Source organism: Solanum verrucosum, unplaced genomic scaffold (genome assembly GCF_900185275.1).
Source record: "Solanum verrucosum unplaced genomic scaffold, falcon-dt-bn FXZP01000040.1, whole genome shotgun sequence".
Classification (NCBI taxonomy): Eukaryota; Viridiplantae; Streptophyta; class Magnoliopsida; order Solanales; family Solanaceae; genus Solanum; species Solanum verrucosum.
This window is the reverse complement of record NW_026020323.1, coordinates 1,534,216-1,555,111: the sequence shown is the minus strand read 5'-3', so window position 1 is coordinate 1,555,111 and position 20,896 is coordinate 1,534,216. Positions and strand designations below refer to the sequence as shown.

At 33.3% G+C, this 20,896-nt stretch overlaps 2 protein-coding genes and 4 non-coding genes across 6 annotated transcripts; all 6 read right to left on the bottom strand.

Annotated features, from left to right (window-relative positions):
- Positions 1 to 10,548: 10,548 nt before the first annotated feature.
- LOC125835458 (scarecrow-like protein 23) lies at positions 10,549 to 12,231 on the bottom strand. Its single transcript, XM_049514584.1, has one exon. The coding sequence runs from the start codon at positions 12,047 to 12,049 to the stop codon at positions 10,733 to 10,735; it is 1,317 nt and encodes a 438-aa protein (XP_049370541.1). The 5' UTR covers positions 12,050 to 12,231; the 3' UTR covers positions 10,549 to 10,732.
- Positions 12,232 to 15,852: 3,621 nt separating this feature from the next.
- On the bottom strand, positions 15,853 to 15,986 carry LOC125835622 (small nucleolar RNA snoR137). The gene has a single exon (XR_007443418.1). It is a non-coding gene; the product is annotated as a small nucleolar RNA snoR137 (small nucleolar RNA).
- Positions 15,987 to 16,592: 606 nt separating this feature from the next.
- On the bottom strand, positions 16,593 to 16,727 carry LOC125835621 (small nucleolar RNA snoR137). The gene has a single exon (XR_007443417.1). It is a non-coding gene; the product is annotated as a small nucleolar RNA snoR137 (small nucleolar RNA).
- A 554-nt stretch (positions 16,728 to 17,281) lies between these two features.
- LOC125835620 (small nucleolar RNA snoR137) lies at positions 17,282 to 17,414 on the bottom strand. Its single transcript, XR_007443416.1, has one exon. It is a non-coding gene; the product is annotated as a small nucleolar RNA snoR137 (small nucleolar RNA).
- A 548-nt stretch (positions 17,415 to 17,962) lies between these two features.
- Positions 17,963 to 18,095, bottom strand: LOC125835619 (small nucleolar RNA snoR137). Its single transcript, XR_007443415.1, has one exon. It is a non-coding gene; the product is annotated as a small nucleolar RNA snoR137 (small nucleolar RNA).
- Positions 18,096 to 18,635: 540 nt separating this feature from the next.
- LOC125835517 (60S ribosomal protein L27-3) lies at positions 18,636 to 19,195 on the bottom strand. The gene has a single exon (XM_049514649.1). The coding sequence runs from the start codon at positions 19,161 to 19,163 to the stop codon at positions 18,756 to 18,758; it is 408 nt and encodes a 135-aa protein (XP_049370606.1). The 5' UTR covers positions 19,164 to 19,195; the 3' UTR covers positions 18,636 to 18,755.
- Between the last annotated feature and the right edge of the window lie 1,701 nt (positions 19,196 to 20,896).

The window sequence follows — 20,896 nt, the reverse complement described above, 5'->3', positions numbered from 1 at the left end:
ATTCAAAACATCTCTGTTTACTTCTCCAAGTTGAATGATTTGTGGGATGAGCTTGAGTCTATAATTCCTTTTCCAGCATGTGATTGTGATAAATCTAAGGATTTCACAACTTATTTGCATCAGCAGAAGTTTATGAAATTCTTGATGGGCCTAAATGAGACTTATGCTCCACAAAGAAGTCAAATTCTTATGATGACACCTACTCCCACTTTGGATCAAGCGTATTCTATGATGATTCAAGAAGAGATCCAAAGAGGAAGTAATGGAATCTTGGGCATTTCACCAGTAGAAGGGACTCACAGCTCCTTGATTGTTGCAAATGTCTCTAATATGAGACCTATAAGGAATCCAAACACAGAATTAAAGTGTGATTACTGCAAGTTAAAGGGTCATACTAGAGAAACATGTTACAAGTTGATTGGATACCCTCCAGAGTTCAAGTTTAACAATAATAGAAGGAAGACCTCTTATGATCAATCATCAGCACATAATGTGATGAGTCAGGAAGAACATATTTCAAGGAATGGTAGTATGGGTTCTGTTTTCCAAGGTCTTAATAATGATCAATACTTGCAGCATGTGCAAATGATGGAAGATTTAAAGAAGAAGAATAAAGGAGAGGACAAGGAAGATTCACCAGTAAATGTAGCCAATATGGCAGGTATGGGTTCCACTAAATCAAACTGTTGGATTATTGATTCTGGAGCCTCAAATCACATGACTTCTTCCTTGAGTTCACTGATAAATCCAATTCCTTCATCTAAACCTACTTATGTTCATCTTCCTACTGGTCAGAGCATTGAGATTACACATACAAGATCCTGTAGTTTGTTGCCCTCTAAAACTCTTCACAATGTTCTGTGTATACCTAAGTTTAACACCAATTTACTGTCTATAGCTAGGTATACAAGAGAGCTTAATAGTTCAGTACATTTTTACCGTGATTTTTGTCTCTTTCAGGACCTCTCAAGTGGCAAGGTGAAGGGAATTGGTAGACAAGAGGGTGGCTTATACATCCTTAGTCCTTCAACACCTGCTAAAAGCTTTCCTTTCAAATGCATGACTACTGCAGTATCTGATTCTGTGTCACATTTATGGCATCAAAGGCTAAGCCATGCCCCCATTTCTGTTTTGAAAAAGATACCTGTAATAACTAGATTACTAGATGATGTTGGCTATTGTCATTGTTCTATTTGTCCCTTAGCCAGGCAGACTAGGTTGCCTTTTCCTGTTAGTATTTCTAAAACTTCAGCTGTGTTTGATCTTATTCATGCTGACATTTGGGGACCTTACAGGGTTCCCACTTATAATGGATTCAAGTATTTTCTTACTCTTGTAGATGATTTTTCGAGAATGATTTGGACTTTTTTACTAAGGCTTAAGAGTGATGTGTTTGTGCTGCTTAAAGATTTTATTCTTGTTGTTAAGAACCAGTTTTCTATCAAAGTAAAGATCTTGAGATCAGACAATGGTTCTGAGTTTTTTAACACTCTATCCACTAATTTCTTAAAAACCAAAGGGATTATTCACCAAAGTAGTTGTGTTCATACTCCACAACAAAATGGAGTTGTGGAGAGGAAACATAGGCATCTCTTAGAAGTAGCAAGGGCTATTAGGTTTCAGGCTAGTATACCTATCAAGTTCTGGGGTGACTGTATACTTACAGCCACTTATATTATCAATAGGCTTCCTAGTACTGTTCTGAATAGCATTTCACCTTATGAAGTTTTTCATGGTACACCACCCATTCTGTCTCATTTGAGAACTTTTGGGTGTCTTTGTTATGCTACTATTCCTTTTTTTTCATGACAAATTTTCTTCCAAGGTTATTACAGGAGTCTTTATGGGGTATTCTGTTGCTCAGAAATGTTACAGGGTATATGACATTGCTGCAGAAAGGTTTATAATCAGTAGAGATGTTACATTTCATGAGAATATGTTTCCTTTCTCTCATCCTAAGTCACAGTTTCTTCCTGGTTCTAAGGACTCTTCTATTATTGCTATGCCAGATTCTCCTCATGTATCTTCATTAGATCTTCCTGATGAGCATCCTGACTGTCCTAATCTTTCTTCCTCCTCACCTGTTGTTTCTTCACATGATGATGCATCTCCTGTTCCTTTAAGAAAATCAAATAGACTTACTAAGCCTCCTATATGGCTCACAAATTATGTTCATCATTATTTGCCCTCTACTACTTCTGCTAGTTCTTGTTCTTTTTATCCTATTCAATCATATCTTTCATATTCTCATCTTTCTTATCCATTTCAGGCTTTTCTTGCCTCATTTTCTTCTATTTCTGAGTCTACTTCTTATTCCCAAGCTGTTAAGGATCCTAGGTGGATTCAAGCTATGAAGCTTGAACTTGAGGCTTTAGATCATAATCATACTTGGGAGGTGGTGGATTTGCCATCTGGGAAGGTTTCTATTGGTTCTAGATGGGTTTACAAGGTAAAGTATCATGCTGATGGGACTGTAGAAAGGTTTAAAGCAAGGTTAGTAGCCAAGGGGTATACTCAGAAGGAAGGCATTGACTTTCATGATACTTTCTCTCCTGTAGCAAAAATGACCACAGTTAGGACTGTGATTGCATTGGCTGCCCTAGAAGTTAAGAAACAAAACACTGTCTCTAGAAGTTCTGCTGAGGCAGAATATAGGTGTATGGCTCAAACAGTAGCTGAATTGACTTGGTTAAAAGGGTTGTTACAAGAGTTGCAGGTGAAGGTGCAGTTGCCAATTAATCTATATTGTGATAATAAAGTTGCATTACAAATAGCAGCTAATCCCATGTATCATGAAAGAACAAAACACATTGAGATTGACTGCCATTTCATAAGGGAAAAATTGCAGGAAGGGTTGGTAAGAACTAACTACGTTGCAAGTAAGGAACAACCAGCAAATGTGTTTACCAAAGCTTTGGGTCGTCAACAACATGCTACATTACTGGTCAAGTTAGGAATGAAAAACATTTTCCATTCTCAACTTGAGGGGGAGTGTAGAAATAAAGGAATAGTTAGTTGATAGTTGTGTATAGATTAGTTAGTTAAGAAGGTTGTTAGGCTGTTATTAAGTTTCCAATAAGAAGTTGACAGGTGGATAAGTTAGTTAGTAACTAACTTTGTAAATGTGTTGTATATAAGTGGATCCATTATTGAAATAAAAAAAATATCATCACAACTCAATTACTCTCTATTAGTTTCTTCTTTTCCTTCTGTAAAGCTCATCAATGGTGGCCTAAGTGCAGATTTTATCACATTCCACACTATTTGTATCCTCTCACCCTCTAAAACACATCATCTTTACCTCACCTCCATAGTTCTCATCAGTCTAAATTATATACAAATACTTTTAAGATAATAGTTTTTGTTTATCGATCTATCATACATAAGAAAATAAGCTAGCAAAGCCGCCTATTATTTATTTTTGAACCAACTATTGAAGGTAATAATTCTAAACATAATAAAAGCATACGTGAATACAGTTGTCGCTTTTATAATGTTAAAAACTCTCCATCATATAGCGCACATTATATGTGCATTATGTAGATTTTTGTGGATAACAATACAAGGTGTCATTTGAAGTTAATAAATTAAGTTATCACTCAAAAACACTATTAGAAAAAAGTACAAATTAAGGATGCAGAAAGCATATAGCGCACATAAGTATGTGTATTATGTTGATTTTTTTTGAGTACTTTAATAGTATAATGTGGAGAAAATGATCAAAATGATCCTTCATAATGTATGGGGGTTGAATTACTTTAGTCCTTAATATATACCAGGTGATAGAAATAATTCTTAATAAATGCAAAATGGGTATTGTTTTGGTCCTCAACCCTAAAGTTAACTGTCCTCTGTTAAAAACTAACGACCCCTTCCTTTGCTCTGCCCCTTTCTGTTTATCTCCTAATTGCATCGTCTTTCTAAAATAGATTTAAGTTCAACACTTATTGAAATACTTGGATGAGAAATTCAATGGTACTTATTTGAGCAGCTTGTTTCATTTTCTGATAATGGTATGAATGGCAATATTTTTAGAAACTTTGATTGAATTAAATAAAAAAGAGTTATCCATTTGAGGACCATTCATAGGATAAAATTGGTAAGATAATGACATAGAGCAGTAGTAGATCCAAGCTTAAGGATGGATACACCCACAAAAAAATTATCCATTATTTTTAATGCTATTAACTTATAATGTCTTTTGAATGAATTAGATGATTTTTGGATTGAATGAGGCCAGTTAGTTAATTCTATGAAACATGAAATCATCAGGTTTGTGCCTTTTCACCGAATCCGTGTATTTTCAGTTTGACCCACAAGATAGAAGTTGCTTAAGAGAAGAAGAAAAAAATATTTGTTTTGGTTGCAAAAATTATGAATGTGTTTGAATAAGCTTCATATAGATAGGGTGGAGGGGCGGGACAAGCAAAGAGAAGAGAGATGACTTGGGAGGTGGAACGTTAGTTTTTAACAAAGAAATGTTAAATTTTGGGGTTTGGATCAAAATAATACCCATTTTGCATACATTAAGGACTACTTTTATCACGTGATGTGTATTAAGGACCAAAATAATTCAACCCCCATATATGAAGGATCATTTTGATCATTATACAAAGTTAACAAATTGAGTTATCACTCAAAAATATCATTTGATTAAAGTACAAATTGTGGTGTCTTGTGTTGCCATTCATAAATATACTGGCAAGTAGTATATAATGTACATAATTTGGGTAATTAGTAATCAATAAAATTGAGTTATTATATCATATTGAAGACAATTTGTTGAAGGCAATATTATTATTTTGTTCACGCTGAAAGACATGTTCAAAGCAATGAGTAGAACATCTCATGAAAGAGTCACCCAAAATAGGATTACTAAAACTTCAATTCGAGTAGTAGACATGTATATTGGTCAGTATTTTATTTTATTTTAAGAGAAAAGACATAAAGTCATGTCTTCTATTTGCATAAAGACACCTTAACTTTGAAAGTGTCCTATCACCCCACAAAAGTTTTTAATATCTTTGTAAATGAGCCATTTTGACCCATTTCCTCGTCTGGGTTGTTACCACGCACATGAGGTGCGTGATGTAGTATTTTCACTGCCATTAACCAGTTTAAAAGTGTCACGTGTCGCTTTATTTCTTTATTATTAATTATTTAATTTATTTACTTCATCTTCCCCAAATTTAAACTCAAAAGAGCCGTTGGTAGCCCTAAATTTACGATTTCATCTTTTTATCCAAAGCAAGATCAACGTTGGTACTCTCTCTTTGACGAATTCATCATCTTCCCCCAGCGCAATAAGGTAGGAATTCGTTTTATCTTTTTTGTTTCCAGTAGAAAGCGTTAATTTGATGTTTTTTATGGTTTAATAAAAAAAAGATCGTTATCATATAATGTAGAGCCCTAACATGTTAGACCTTCAATTCCTTGTCCCTCCAAAAGTCTTCACCAAGAAACATCAACAACGAGATTATCAACACCAGGAGAAAAAGAGAAGACTTTTCTTGAAAAGAATAGGGTCGGGTCAGGTTGAACGAATATTACAGGAGTGAGCATCACGCGCGATAATCTAGACGAGGGAATGGGTCAAAATGACCCATTTACAAAGATATTAAAAAGTTTTGTGGGGTGATAGGACACTTTCAAAGTTAAGGTGTCTTTATGAAAATACGGGACATTTTTAGTTGTGACTTTATGTCTTTTCTCTTATTTTAAAAGATTCTTATGTTAGTGATGATGACAACGCAAATCATACTAGTTATTCAAGTGATTTCTCATTTGATATCATTATGTTTGAGTTAGATGAATATTAATTGTATCTTGTAATAGAGCGTAATGACAATTTTTGTAAGGTAAAAAAAATTTATTCACGTAAATTTTATAGTGGTTTACATTGTGAATGGGAGCATCGGTACGTCAAATCACAACATCTTGTTCGTAACTTGAAAAATTTTAAAGCCCCAATTCCAACAAGTTCCTCTATTATAATCATATCTTGAACTAATCAAAAATCTTGCAAATAGAATTAGGAAAGAAAACAACCAAATCCTGACAAGACATTGTAGATTTTACATGCTCAAGTCAACCGAGGAACTACATAAAAAGTGTAACTACAACAAAAAAAAAAAACATTACATAAAATCTAATAAATCTGAACAACCAGGCAATATTTGCAAAATATAAATAACAACAAGAGACCACAAATTAGTCTCAAACGGTCGATTATTTTCTTATTTTCTTTCAATTTTTCTCGTAAATATTTCTCTCGTGTAGAGTATTCCTTAGCAAGGACCTTAGTAGATCTCTATTTTCTTCAACTTCATTCATGTTAGACTGCATAACAGACCTCACATTGTTGTGTGAAGTAGTTGTATTTTTCGTCAATCGTGAATTATTTCTTTGTTCGAAAATCATCTTTCCAACGAAAATAATTACATCCAAAAAAAATAAAAAAAAATACGTAATCTGCTTTTTGTTACAACCCCAAAATCTACGACCCAAATTCACAAGGATCCTTGATGTCTTGACTCTTGATCCTACGGTACTCTATGCACAAACAAATATCTATTTTTTTATTTTAAAAATTGACATTCCGAACTCTTGAGACATGATCGATTTCAACAAATTTAGAAGGAAGAGAGAAAGTTTGAAGATAAAGGAAATGAACTAGGGCAAAAATAGTTGATGCCCATTTTGATGATTCATATAGAGTAGTAATATCATATCTATAGACGACTCAGCCTTTAATGATCGTTAGCGGAGATAAAATAAATTAGGGTATTTGTTTCATCTGTGCTAATCTTATTAGATAGTGTTATTTGGTACATGTTGTTGGTGAGAGATGACATGTATCTTGTAAAAAAAGTCATTTTCTCAATTTTGGGCCTAAATTTTTAGATGCGGCTAGTTTAGTTTAGTTGGGTAGAAATCTTTAAAATGAAGATTTTGTAAGATTTTTGTACTATTCAATGTTTAGGATATATTTGATAGTCAAAGCTTTATCAGATCTGAAAAGGGAACGTAGATGCGACACCTAACTATTTAAGTTTTGTGTTTATGCTTGAATCTGTGTCTCCTACTTTAAAAATCTTGAAGCTACGAAGGAAAAAAAGGAAGTGGCAGTGGTAGTTCACAACGGAATTGGTGGTTGATGGGTCTGTTTTCATATGGTGGAGTAACAATAATTATTTTTGGTGAGTTTTAGTTAGTTGAGCTAATATGAGACGTATGTGATTTGAAGGTAAGAGGGAGCTTAAATCTTAGCTGATGAAGACGAAGACTTGGTGGTGGATGAGTGAAGTTCACATGGTGGATTGTAGGTGCCGTCGCGGCCACCCATGTTGTTGTTGGTGTTTCTTCATTAAAGAGAGAAGAAAAAGAACGTTAAAAGTAAAAGAAAAAAAAAGAAAAAAAACATCAAATTTTTTTTTAACAAAAATAGAAAATTAATTTGAGTTGTCAAAATTAATTTGATGGGCTAGGGCGGGCCGGTCCGACCCTTCATTTGGAAGGACCTGAAAATCCAGTAGAAGGGTCGCGGGTTGGGGTGTGCAAGTCCTTCTTTTTTCTTTTCAAATTTAAAATTCTATGATATCAAGAAAATAAGAAGATTTTCAAATCAAATATGACAAAGAATGGTGTTGTTTTAATAACACTAGCAAAAAATTTAGTGTGATTTGCATGTATCTAGGATACTAGATACGCGAGATACATGTATCTCGTGTAATACATCTAGATACGCGAGCGAGATAAGAGAGTGACGAGCGAGATGGGAGGGAGGCTAGGGCACTGAATTTGTCAATGTATCCTAGATACATGTGAATCTACTTGGATAGAGTGTATATAGAATAAATTACACATATTTTTGAGTTCATATATCTCAAAATACATGTATCTAGACACACTAAAATTCAGTAAGATTTGTAATATTACAACATAACATGTATCTAAGTAATTAATTTGTATAACTTACCTAAATTTCATAGTATAAAGAGTAAATTACATCTTATCCCTACTCTTTTTCTAATTACAATAATCCCTTAAAATTTGTACCTTACGGATACATAAGTCAACATTCGGATAAATTAATTCACCATCCGGATACATTAATTTTAATATAAGAAGAATCTTTCTGTTGCTCTAAAAAGGGAATAAAATCTGAAAATTAATTAAATCCCATAAATTACGCTTACGTTTATTCTTACTCTCAATCATACAGAGGCAAATCCTATCAGAATGAAGAAATTCAAAATTTCAAATTGCTCCCCCCATCAACAAAGAAACCTTTCAGATTTGATTAAAAAAAATTATCAAAATTTTGGGTAAGCGAGATGATTTATGAAGGATACAAAAGTGATGGAATTGTTGTTGGACAAATGATTTCCTTTTGAATCTTCTAGTTCATCGAAGATCTTTTCAATTTTGATTCAAGATTGTCAAAAAATTTGAGATTCAAGATTTTTTCTTCTCCCAGTTAATCGAAGATCCTTTCAATTTTGATACAAAATTGTTAAAAAAAATTAGATTCAAAATTCTTCTCCTAGTTTATTGAAGATCATTTCAATTTTGATTCAAAATTGTCGAAAATTTTGAGAAGATACATCATGAATATCTTTGCTACTTAGCATTTTACTATTTATGTATCTTGTTTAAATTGATAAATATTATATTTATACTAATACATTAAATAAATAATTGTTGCCCATAAGATGTTAGATTTGAGATCGTTACATTACCGTGTGGGAATTGCTATGTAATTGATACATTTAATATAAATTCGAATTTACGTATCATATCTAAAAAATTAGTGCATGATACATTACTATTTATGTATCTCGTTTAAATTGATAAGTATTGTAATTATACTAGATACATTAAATAAGTAGTTGTTGCCCATAAGATGTTAGATTTGAGATCGATACATTACTGTGTGGTAGTTATTATGTAATTGATACATTTAGTATAAAATCGAATTTACGTATCATATCTAAAAAATTAGTACATGATACATTACTATTTATGTATCTCATTTAAATTGATAAGTATTGTATTTTTACGGGATACATAAAACATATAATTGTTGCCCATAAGTTATTTGGTTTGAGATCGATATATTTAGTATAATTTAGTATTTATGTATCATGCCCGTATAATTTGACGTAGCTATGTATCATATAAAAAAAATTATGAATATGATAAACAACGATTTAGTTAAAAAATAGTACTGCACATACATAATAAACATATGATACAAACCCATTAATATAAGTGACACTTTTTATGATTCGTTTTTGTCCTAATTTTCTTCATATTTATTTTGTCATGTCCATGTATGGGTGGTTTATTTTGTGTATGAAAAATTACCCCAATATTCACATGATTTTCCTGTAAAAAAAAAAAAGAACTGAAAAGAAAAAAAATAAAGAACTACCTCTTGATTAACTTTAAATCATTAATTGGAGAGAGAAAATATTTAAAATTCAAAATAAATTAGTGATGAAGGTAACTGGTGATATAGTGGAGTGATTATAGGCATGAAAAATGGGGGGAAATAGTAGAGTTGGAAGATTGTATCTGGAAAGGAGAGAATTTGAGGGGAAAAAAAAGGGATTTTTGTAATTTTTTAAAATGGTAAGGAATAATAGAAAATAGGGTAAGAAAAGATGTGTAGTTAGGTAATTTTTGCTAATTTATACACTAGTGAATTTTCAATAAGTTACCCTTAAATAAATAGTGTTGGCCCATGGGATGACCCTTCTCAAGCCTCAAGGGCCAAGGGCTTATATGGGCCCGGATTATAAGTCTTAGTTTTAAATGGGCTTGAAAAATCTTAGCTCAATCTTACCCCAATAACGGGTTCAGTTGGTCAACCCGCCCCATGGGCTAAGCCCATTTTGACGGCTCTAAAATTAATAATGAAATAAAAGAAACACTTATAAAGTTAAAGTTTTATTAACCCCCCTCCCCCTCCCGTCCCAATTTATGTGGCACTTTTCAGATTTCGAGATTCAAATAAATCTATCTTTGACAGTAAATTTTAATATTTTGAATTATTATTTATCATGACTTATAGTACTTTTTACGTAGTTTATAAATTTCATTTCAAAAAATTTAAAGATTTCATGCGCAAATTTACGATCAAATTTAAATTGTTTGACTCTAAAAAAAAAAAAAAAGTATCACATAAATTGAGATAGATGGAGTATTTGTTTTTGATGAGACAATGAACTACACATTCTTTGTCACTTCAAAATTTAAGAAGTAAATAACGACATTCTAAAATAGTCTAAAGGGTAATAGAACCGCGTAACACATGAATGTGTAATTGAAAAATCGGCTATAGATTGAGGGGTCTTTTCACAATTTTCTCTTAGTTGTGTTGGTCAAGTTTTAGTTTTTAACCATCATGAAATATATCTCTAATTAAAATATTTTTAAAGGATATGTAAGGTCGTCAAGTAATAGGGACATTAGGGAGGATGTAACAGACAAAACAGAATCTTCCACCACAATTATTTAGTAAAGAAAAGGACAAAATTTCTTTAACCCAATGCAATTAGTATTTTTCTTAAAAGAATAATTTTCAAGAATGATAAACACAATTACATATGTTTCGGGGCCTCCTCAGAATTAGGACCAAAGTGAACAAGAGCACTTCACTTATTAGTATGTCCAATTTCTTATGAAACACTTACAAATTGAAACAACAAAACAAAAAAAGACAATCTTAATCGCACGGTTGCCATGCAGATGCAGTCAACAAAGATAAATCCTTCCATCCCAATTTCAAACACCCATTTTCCTCGACCAATGTATACCCTCTCGGAAACATCCCCAACAATAAACTTGCTTGAGCAGCTGGAGTACCCGATAACGAAACGGGTAAAAACCCGATTCGTTTCATTTCATCGCCCCATCGCTCTACGGGTACTTCCCCGGTCCTCTTGGGACCACCTACTGCTACAATATTCCTAATTTCGCTACCGAACAACTGCTGTTCCACCGTATGCCTCTCTACACTCTCTACACTCAATCCATCTCCTAATGCATCAAACAAGGCTGAGTAATAATGCAATGCCTCAACGAATCGGCCCAAAAAGTTTCCTCCGTGACTCAGATCTTGTTCAACGAGTGTGATCAATTTCGGCCTTAACAAAGTTAACAATCTGAACGTACCTAAATCACTCCCTGTGATATCGTAGAGGCAATGGTGCATCCAATTGACAACTGTAGTTTCCCCAATTTTGACTCCGAGTTGATTCAGGTCTGTGATGTGTCCCAATTTGCCTTCAAACGGTTGAAACTCGAACGGAAGTCCGAATGAGTTGGCGAATTCGGTGAGTCTACGGCCGGTGGATTCGAGTAATTCCATGGAGGATCCGACGCCAGTGATTTTGATGGAACGGAGCTTTCTCGATCGAGAGGAGAGGATTTGGAACAATCCTGGCCATTGAAGACCTTGCATGATGTCGAGATCGATGACGTGGACGTGATCTTCACCTTCTAATGCTTGGTAAATAGCTTGATTAGCTGTGTAGTGAGAGAATTTGATGAGCGGGCTTATTGTATTGTAAGATTGCAGAGCGGTGAAGAGTTTTTGGGAATGTGTGAGAGTTAGGGATTTGAGGTTAAGCGGAGAATAAAATCGGAGATGAGAACTGATGATTCTGGCCGATAGAGATTCAGCGAAGTAAGCAGCGACTCGCTCAGCCGATGAGCCGAACGGCGATGAAAGCTCAGCGATTTCCGGTAATAAATTAGCTGCTTCATCGAGATTCTCCATGGCAACAAACTCAGCGCATTGGAGGAGCAAACCGAGAAGGCGAAGGCCGATGGAATCGGTGTCAACGAGAACTAACTCCTCAACTTCTTCTTCTTCCTCCTCGTTTCGGGGCCGTTTAGTAAGAACTTGAGGTTCATCTGAGACCGGAGTAAACTCAACAATTGAGCGCTTAGAAGACATGGAAGATGAAGATGAAGATGAAGATGAAGATGTATGACTAATTGGAATTGCAGATACAGAAGAGAATTGAAGCATGATCATTCATCACATCACATGGCAAAGATGTAAGAATTGCTAGTAGAAAAAAAAAATGAGTGGTGAGGATAATTAAAAGGGGGATTTGTGAAAAAAAGGTTGATGACTTTTTGGAATTATTCATCTTTGTAAGACACATTGAAGTGAGGTTTTTGTATTTTTGTGTTTGAATCTTTCCTCAAACATAAAATACTATACTCCTATTAATAATAGTACTACTATTATCATAATCCCAAATTCATTACACAATAAAATATATTCACATCTCTTCCAAGGGAAAAATCATAGTTTCCTTGGAATGTAATATCCTCTCTCTTCATTATTAGGTGTTCTAAATAAATTGACTTTTTTTTTGTGGTTAATTTTAGAGTAATATTTAACCTTAATCTAGGAAATTCAAGAAACAAAAAATGTTAGTGAATCCGTTCAAATTTACTCAAAAACATAGAAGAATTCATAATAGAATTTCGAGTGAAGCAATTTTACTAAATTCAAAAGGAGGGATCATATGTCGTATTCAAAAACTAGTTGTACGATCAATTTTTTTCATGAACTAGTTGGGACAATGAATTAGTTCGATCTAAAACTTGAGATGATGAGTGTAAAACAGAAAAGGATTCATATGTAGTTGTTAATGAACTGAGGTTATCAAATTCTGAGTTATTGATATCAATTTATACCAAATTGCTCCACATATTGTCCCCAAATAACATTTTCTAAACAAATCAGAGCTAATCCGAATTGCTCAATTATAAAAGATCTACTACCGAACGAATAAACAATAAATTAGAGATGGACTAAGTAACTGAAGTTTGAACCGAGCTAAGCCACTTCTAAATTCATATTTTATTCTATATTAAGGGATTTATATTTTTAATATAAACAACAATTTTAGTTTATTTTATAATATATTTTTCTTACAAAGGAATTCAATTGAATTAAGGAAAAGGGTCTGAAAAATATTTCAATTTTGGTCGAAATTATTGTTACGATATCAAACTTTGAAAAGGACATTTTACCCCTCTTTACTATTTAATAGTGTATTTTAAAGGTATATATGTGTTTACGTGGACATCATAAATATTGCATCATTTTAAATAGTAATATGTCCACGTGGGCACTTATATACCTTTAAAATACACTATTGAATAGTGCAGGAGTAAAAGGTCCTCTATAAAGTTTGATATCGTAACAACAATTTCGACCAAAATTGAAATATTTTTTAGATCATTTTCCCATTCAATTATGACATTTCGGATCATATAACTCTGCCACAATATGGACAAGTGACGAACCCCACGTGATGAATAATAATCTGATTGTCATTTTTTATTTGTTAAATTTTGACTTTACACATATATTAAGAAAATATTAATTGGTATAGTGAGTTTATTTTACCTATATTAATCGATAAAATCTTAAATATATTTATTCACTATATTTTTAAAAAATATATTAACTTAATTTAAACAAATTGAGAATATAAAATATAAAAAAAAATTGTACTTTGTCAAAAAATAACAAGTAAAAATGACATCAAATTAGAAAATATTTGACAAGTAAATTGTACCAATTGGAGTATAAAGTTATTGATTTTTTTTTTTTTTTAAAGAAATGCTTGTACTAGCTTGTCACGTCTGTTTCTATACCCCATTTTGCAAACAAATATAATACAGTAGTTATCATGTTACTCCAAGTAGCTTCAATGCCCCCACGTTGCTTTGTCACTATTATTTTACCCAAGAGGAAAAGTAAGGCAAGTTTGATCTACTACAATTTCTTTGGGATTCTCGAGGATTTGTTTGGGAAATATTGGAGAATCCAGAGAGTGTCTTGGGTGACATTGATGGTTTTTTTCTTATCGATTAGAAAAATGAATTATTTATGTATTATAATTAATACTAATATATTTTATGTATAAGTTCAACATATTAAACATGGTGGTACAATTATACATATATAAGTTATAAAGGAATCTAAAAAAAAAATAGAATAAATACTACTCTAATACATAATTAATCCATGCATTGTAAATACAAGAATGATGAGAAGAGCTAAACTAGACTAGTTGTAATGATTTGACAAACAGCTACAGAAGAATCAGGTTATCTGCTTGTAATTTGGAAAATTTCTTCTCACGCAATCATTGGAATATTATAGTATTACTCTTCTGTTAGCTTCCTTATTTGACTAGCCAGAAAAGGGCCAAATTTTTGCTTCCTTGTTTGACTAGCCAAATTTAGTTATTTCATTTTCTATTTTAATATAAAATGGATTTATATTTATATCAAGAATATTATCTCTTATCCGACCGATCAAGAAACATAAAAGCATTAAGAAAAGTTTTGTTTTATCACAAAGTAGTTATCCGAATTTTAAATCTTACTATAACAATTGTTGGTATTAGTTATATTATATTATTGTCATAAAAATGCCAACCAATTGAAGGACGGATAATTTATAGGTATTCTTATATTTTCGATTCATACAGCATCTAAGAGGGCGGCACATGTGACCTCTCAACCAAAAATGAAGTGTAAATATTTTCGACTTACAGTCATTTGACTAAATAATAATTGCTATACATAAAATTTCTTATATTCAAATTGTGAGTCAAATTGACTCATTTCCACAAAAAGTTATCAAAAAATATAGATCTTATTACATTTTTATAGATTTATTAGTTATTTTTATCAAAAGAAATTACAAAAAATTCACATCCCCCTAGTGAAATTCTAAGATTACGGGTCAAAAAGAACTAAACTAATGAAATCCAGAAATTTTGTACTTAAACGGCCCTAAAAAATAGTTTCCAAATAAACATTTCACAATGAGCATGGCTCAATAAATTTTTTGTTTGCAAAACAAACAGCCAAAATAATAACATTAAGTTATATGAAATAAGTCCAATATAAAGTAGTAGATTTTTTACTATCTTCCCAAAGCTACCATAGATTATAAACAAACCCTCTTCATTGTTCTCTTTTTCGATTTAAATATCTATATAATATACATTGTACATCCTTTATTCTGACTTATACGTCATTATTATAAATATAAATTACATATACATAACTACTCTTTATTACTGTTATTTTTGTTTCTCCTCATCTCTTGGGTTTGACAATTGAACTCATTTATAATTAGATTAAAACAACCTTGAACATGTTTCAACCAATCAAGAGAAGTGAGTATCTACAGAAACATTAACAAATGAATCGCTTCCCTTTCCATTTTGTGATGAGCAAATTCAATCATCATGATTAAAATACCATAGACTAAAGATTATTAATCAAAACAGGTTAACGGTTGCAAACACTGAAATATTGTTAAAACTCTTGAGTAACTAACAAATACTCTTCTTCTTAAAGTTTTTCTTGAGCTTTGCAACTTTGAAATAAAACTGGTTTGGCAACTATGCTTACAACATGATAGCAAACAAAACTGTTCATTGGATGAAGAAAACATTTTCAACAATATGCACCAGAGGATGCAAATATATCAAAAATAAGGTAATGTTATGAATTAGAAGACATCCCTTAATCAAATAAGTTAACTCAATGAACAGCAAGACAGAAACACAATCAGTGACCCTAGCTCAAATTACTAATGTCATCCATATCATACATGTAACTCATATCAAATTTGATAAGAGTAATAACTATACTTTCTTGTATGACTGAGAGTAAACCAAACAATGATGATTGTACTCTAAACAGCACTTGCTACATTTTGAAAGTAAATATCCGAACAACTAAATTGCATTCATTCAATCTCAAGAAGAAGAAAGGACTTATCCTAAAGCTTAGAAATGACAAAATAGAATGTAGCAAGATGTAATTGACTTACACCATGCTGTTTAATACTGACTATTCATCTATGCTTCGGAAACTTGAACATCCCTCACTTCAATTTTAAGAGAGAGTTCACCATATGAAGCAACACATAAACAACAAGAATAAAAAAACTGAGAAGTGGCAGACGGGATTTTTTTTTTATGACAAGGAAAACCCGCAGCCGTTATCCTTTGGGTGCACACAGGGTAAGTGGCAGACGGAATTTTGATAATTACAATGTTGCAATCCAACCATCAAGCAAACTAGATAAGAAACCAGTATACGTAAATCACTAAAGGACTTTGGATTGACATCATTCTATGCTTTCCTTGACACGTCCATCGAATATTAATAGGTCAATGTACGCAACGCCTCAGAAAGCAATATATATTACGAATTCAAATTCTCTACAGTCACAGCTTATGTGTTTTCACTACAACAACATACCCCATGTAATACCATAGCATACACCTATACACTGGTAAATGTCATACAACAATCTTAAATCGCAACCACCATACACCAATACAGTGGTAACAAACTACATGCACTTATCAAAGATCATACTACTAATTTGGGATTTGTCAAACACTGATCATACTCTAAACAGCACTTGCTATAATTTGAAAGTAAATATCAGAACAACTACATTGCATTCTTTCAATCTCAGGAAGAAGAAAGAACTTTTCCTAAAGCTCGGAAATGACAAAATACGATGTAGCAGGAGACAGGTAGCAAGATGCAATTGAAATACACCATGCTGTTTAATACTGACTATTCATTTATGCTTCGGAAACTTGAACATCCCTCACTTCAATTTTAAGAGAGAGTTCACCATATGAAGCAACACATAATCATAATCATTAAGAACAAAAACTGAAGTCACTTCTAAGGAAACATGTACACAAGACAGACGAATTCTGATCATGTTGCAATCCAACTATCAAGCAAACTAGATAACAAAACAGTTTACATAACTCAATAAGTGACTTTGGATTGACATCATTCTATGCTTTCCTTGACACATCCATCAAACATTAATAGGTCAATGCATGCAACGCCTCAGAAAGCAATATATATTACGAATTCAAATTCTCTACAGTCACAGCTTATGTGTTTTCACTACAACAACATACCCCATGTAATACCATAACATACACCTATACACTGGTAAATGTCATACAACAATCTTAAATCGCAACCACCATACACCAATACAGTGGTAACAAACTACATGCACTTATCAAAGATCATACTACTAATTTGGGATTTGTCAAACACTGATCATACTCTAAACAGCACTTGCTATAATTTGAAAGTAAATATCAGAACAACTACATTGCATTCTTTCAATCTCAGGAAGAAGAAAGAACTTTTCCTAAAGCTCGGAAATGACAAAATACGATGTAGCAGGAGACAGGTAGCAAGATGCAATTGAAATACACCATGCTGTTTAATACTGACTATTCATTTATGCTTCGGAAACTTGAACATCCCTCACTTCAATTTTAAGAGAGTTCACCATATGAAGCAACACATAATCATTAAGAACAAAAACTGAAGTCACTTCTAAGGAAACATTTACACAAGACAGACGAATTCTGATCATGTTGCAATCCAACTATCAAGCAAACTAGATAAGAAAACAGTTTACTTAACTCACTAAATGACTTTGGATTGACATCATTCTATGCTTTCCTTGACACATCCATCAAACATTAATAGGTCAATGCATGCAACGCCTCAGAAAGCAATATATATTACGAATTCAAATTCTCTACAGTCACAGCTTATGTGTTTTCACTACAACAACATACCCCATGTAATACCATAACATACACCTATACACTGGTAAATGTCATACAACAATCTTAAATCGCAACCACCATACACCAATACAGTGGTAACAAACTACATGCACTTATCAAAGATCATACTACTAATTTGGGATTTGTCAAACACTGATCATACTCTAAACAGCACTTGCTATAATTTGAAAGTAAATATCAGAACAACTACATTGCATTCTTTCAATCTCAGGAAGAAGAAAGAACTTTTCCTAAAGCTCGGAAATGACAAAATACGATGTAGCAGGAGACAGGTAGCAAGATGCAATTGAAATACACCATGCTGTTTAATACTGACTATTCATTTATGCTTCGGAAACTTGAACATCCCTCACTTCAATTTTAAGAGAGTTCACCATATGAAGCAACACATAATCATTAAGAACAAAAACTGAAGTCACTTCTAAGGAAACATTTACACAAGACAGACGAATTCTGATCATGTTGCAATCCAACTATCAAGCAAACTAGATAAGAAAACAGTTTACTTAACTCACTAAATGACTTTGGATTGACATCATTCTATGCTTTCCTTGACACATCCATCAAACATTAATAGGTCAATGCATGCAACGCCTCAGAAAGCAATATATATTACGAATTCAAATTCTCTACAGTCACAGCTTATGTGTTTTCACTACAACAACATACCCCATGTAATTCCATAACATACACCTATACACTGGTAAAGACCAACAACAATCTTAAATTGTAACCACCATACACCAGTATGGTAACAAACTAGTTGCACTTATCAAAGATCATACTACTAATTTGGGATTTGTCAACATGTTAGGTATACACTGACATACACACAGTGATGTTCATTTCACTCATAACAACTGCAATATTATATTAATCACTTGTAAGAAGTATAGATACAGAAAACATTAGCAATAGGAATAATGATTAAAGATAAAACCAGATCTATCATTTCAAATTAAAAGTTGTTTGAACAAGAACAAAACAAAACAGAGCAAATATTCTGAATATCCAGAACAGAAAATTACCAAATTAAGAGCAAACCACTCAAAATCTAAGCTTGGTGAAGAACCAGCGATTTTTCCCGGTTTTGAATCGCTCTTCAAACTTAGCCTTGGCCTCCTTAGCAGCAGTAACCTTCTTATCACGTGACTGAAGGCAATCGACAGTAACGGCTTCCTTCAAATCAACATCCAGTGTGTAACGAGTAGGCATGATGTGGTTGTAATTGACAAGCTTGATGAAAGTCTTGACGCGTGATTTCTTCGCCTGCTTTTTCGCAGAGTCCTTACGGATCACTTTCTTTGGGTACTTAGCTACGCCGGCGACCAAACAATGTCCGTATGGCCTATCACGTGTCCCATCGTCGAACGCTCGAACAATGACCGCTTTCCTCCCGGCGTACTTGCCCTGGAGAACCACTACGGCTTTGTTTGGCTTAAGGAATTTCACCATGTTTCTGCACTTCTCTTTGCTGGTACGACTGACGATGGATGAAACCCTAACTAGGTTTTCCTTCGTTTATATATGATAGAGATTGGCGTTGCTAAGGCCTTTTGGGCCTTGGGTTTACATTTTGGGCTTCGATCTTATTAACAGGAGAAAATGCAAAAGGAAAAAAATCACACCACTTACATTGGTCATTCAAATTTTCTTTCTATTTGCTGTACAGTGTACAAACTACAATGGTATGTTATAAATTTCTAGCAATTGAAAATATAAAAGTTAATATTCTAAAAGATCACTCAACTATTAGAATTGATGTTGCAAAATCATTAAACTTTATTTTGTATTTGTTGACACCAAATTTTAGTATGATATTTCTAAAGTTAATACTTTTTAAATATTTTATTTTTTAAATAGTTCAAAATACATGTTTTGTCATTTTAATGTAATTTGTTGATAATTATCCTTATTCTCAAAATATTAGGATTTTTATTGATTAATTATGTTTATATTATTTTGTGACAACCGATTGAATTTGTTCATTTTTTATAAATCATTATTTCTATTAAATTGCTTTTTTTACATGTTATTGGTTACGTTCATTACATTTTTTTCATACCCATTTTATCTATTACATTTGTTAATATTCATTTTGATATTTTGCACAGTCCAGAAAATCATTAGAATATAGATAAGATTTCATACACAGATATTTTATTAACCAATGATTTTGACCCACGATTTTAAGATAGTGATATTGTACTATTGGTAGTTTTCAATTCCCTATTTAAAGAATAATTTGCTCATTAGGTTAAGGGGTGGTGGATTTTTTTTAGGGATAAGAATTTTCAGATTGTTTATTCACAAAAAGGGATTTTTCATTGTTTATTATTTTTCCGGTGAGCTCACCGGAGCTCCACCAGTCCACCACCACCAACGACCCCTTGATCTCTCCCTTACTTCCATTTCCCAACAGCTGAACCACCACCCAAAAGACCCAAAACCTTTCCCCTTTCCGATGAACTGTTTACCAACCAAACTTCATTTATCATTCTTCTCCGTAGCTACTGGTAGTAGCAGCAAACGAACCCAGCAACTCACCATTCTATCCGACCAACAACCACCACTCTCCTCCACCAAATCTCTTTTTCAGCTACCAAACCACCACCTGAAACCCCCAAATCCACCAGCAAACAAAAGCCAACCAAAACCCCAGTAAACCAGACTTCAAACCCCACTAGTCCTCTACCAAACCCAGCCCATTTCCTTCACATTTCCAACATCCAAACATCCCCCAAACCTGCCTGAAATAGCCATCGGAAAACACCATCTTCCGCAGCTCTCAACGACCTCCAAAACCCCAAGACCCCATCGCATTTTCTCACGCCCCATCGCCGATGAGCTCTAAGCTTCGACGGACAGCGACACAACTTCAAACAACACCACTCTCCATCGTCAACCAGCAGCTCCAAACCAACACCCACTCTTCTCTGATCAAAGCCACCATTTTCGCCTCACCAGACCTACCATCAAATTGCTGCCAGTGCCCTTCCCATTTTTCTTTTTTGAGTTTATGTTTGTTTTCGCAGGTCACCAGTAGCTCGGAGCTATCACTCCAACACCATCCATTACTAGCGAACAACAACATCAATAATAGCTGGACAAACCAGCGAGCTCAAAGCTCAAACAGATCCGGCAAAATCACGTCATCAACATCACTCCATCAGTGAACTCTTTCTCCG

What these genes read in the sequence shown, in the direction of transcription:
- LOC125835458 (XM_049514584.1), bottom strand. Translation starts at nt 12,049, where the DNA reads ATGATCATGCTTCAATTCTCTTCTGTATCTGCAATTCCAATTAGTCAT.
- LOC125835517 (XM_049514649.1), bottom strand. Translation starts at nt 19,163, where the DNA reads ATGGTGAAATTCCTTAAGCCAAACAAAGCCGTAGTGGTTCTCCAGGGC.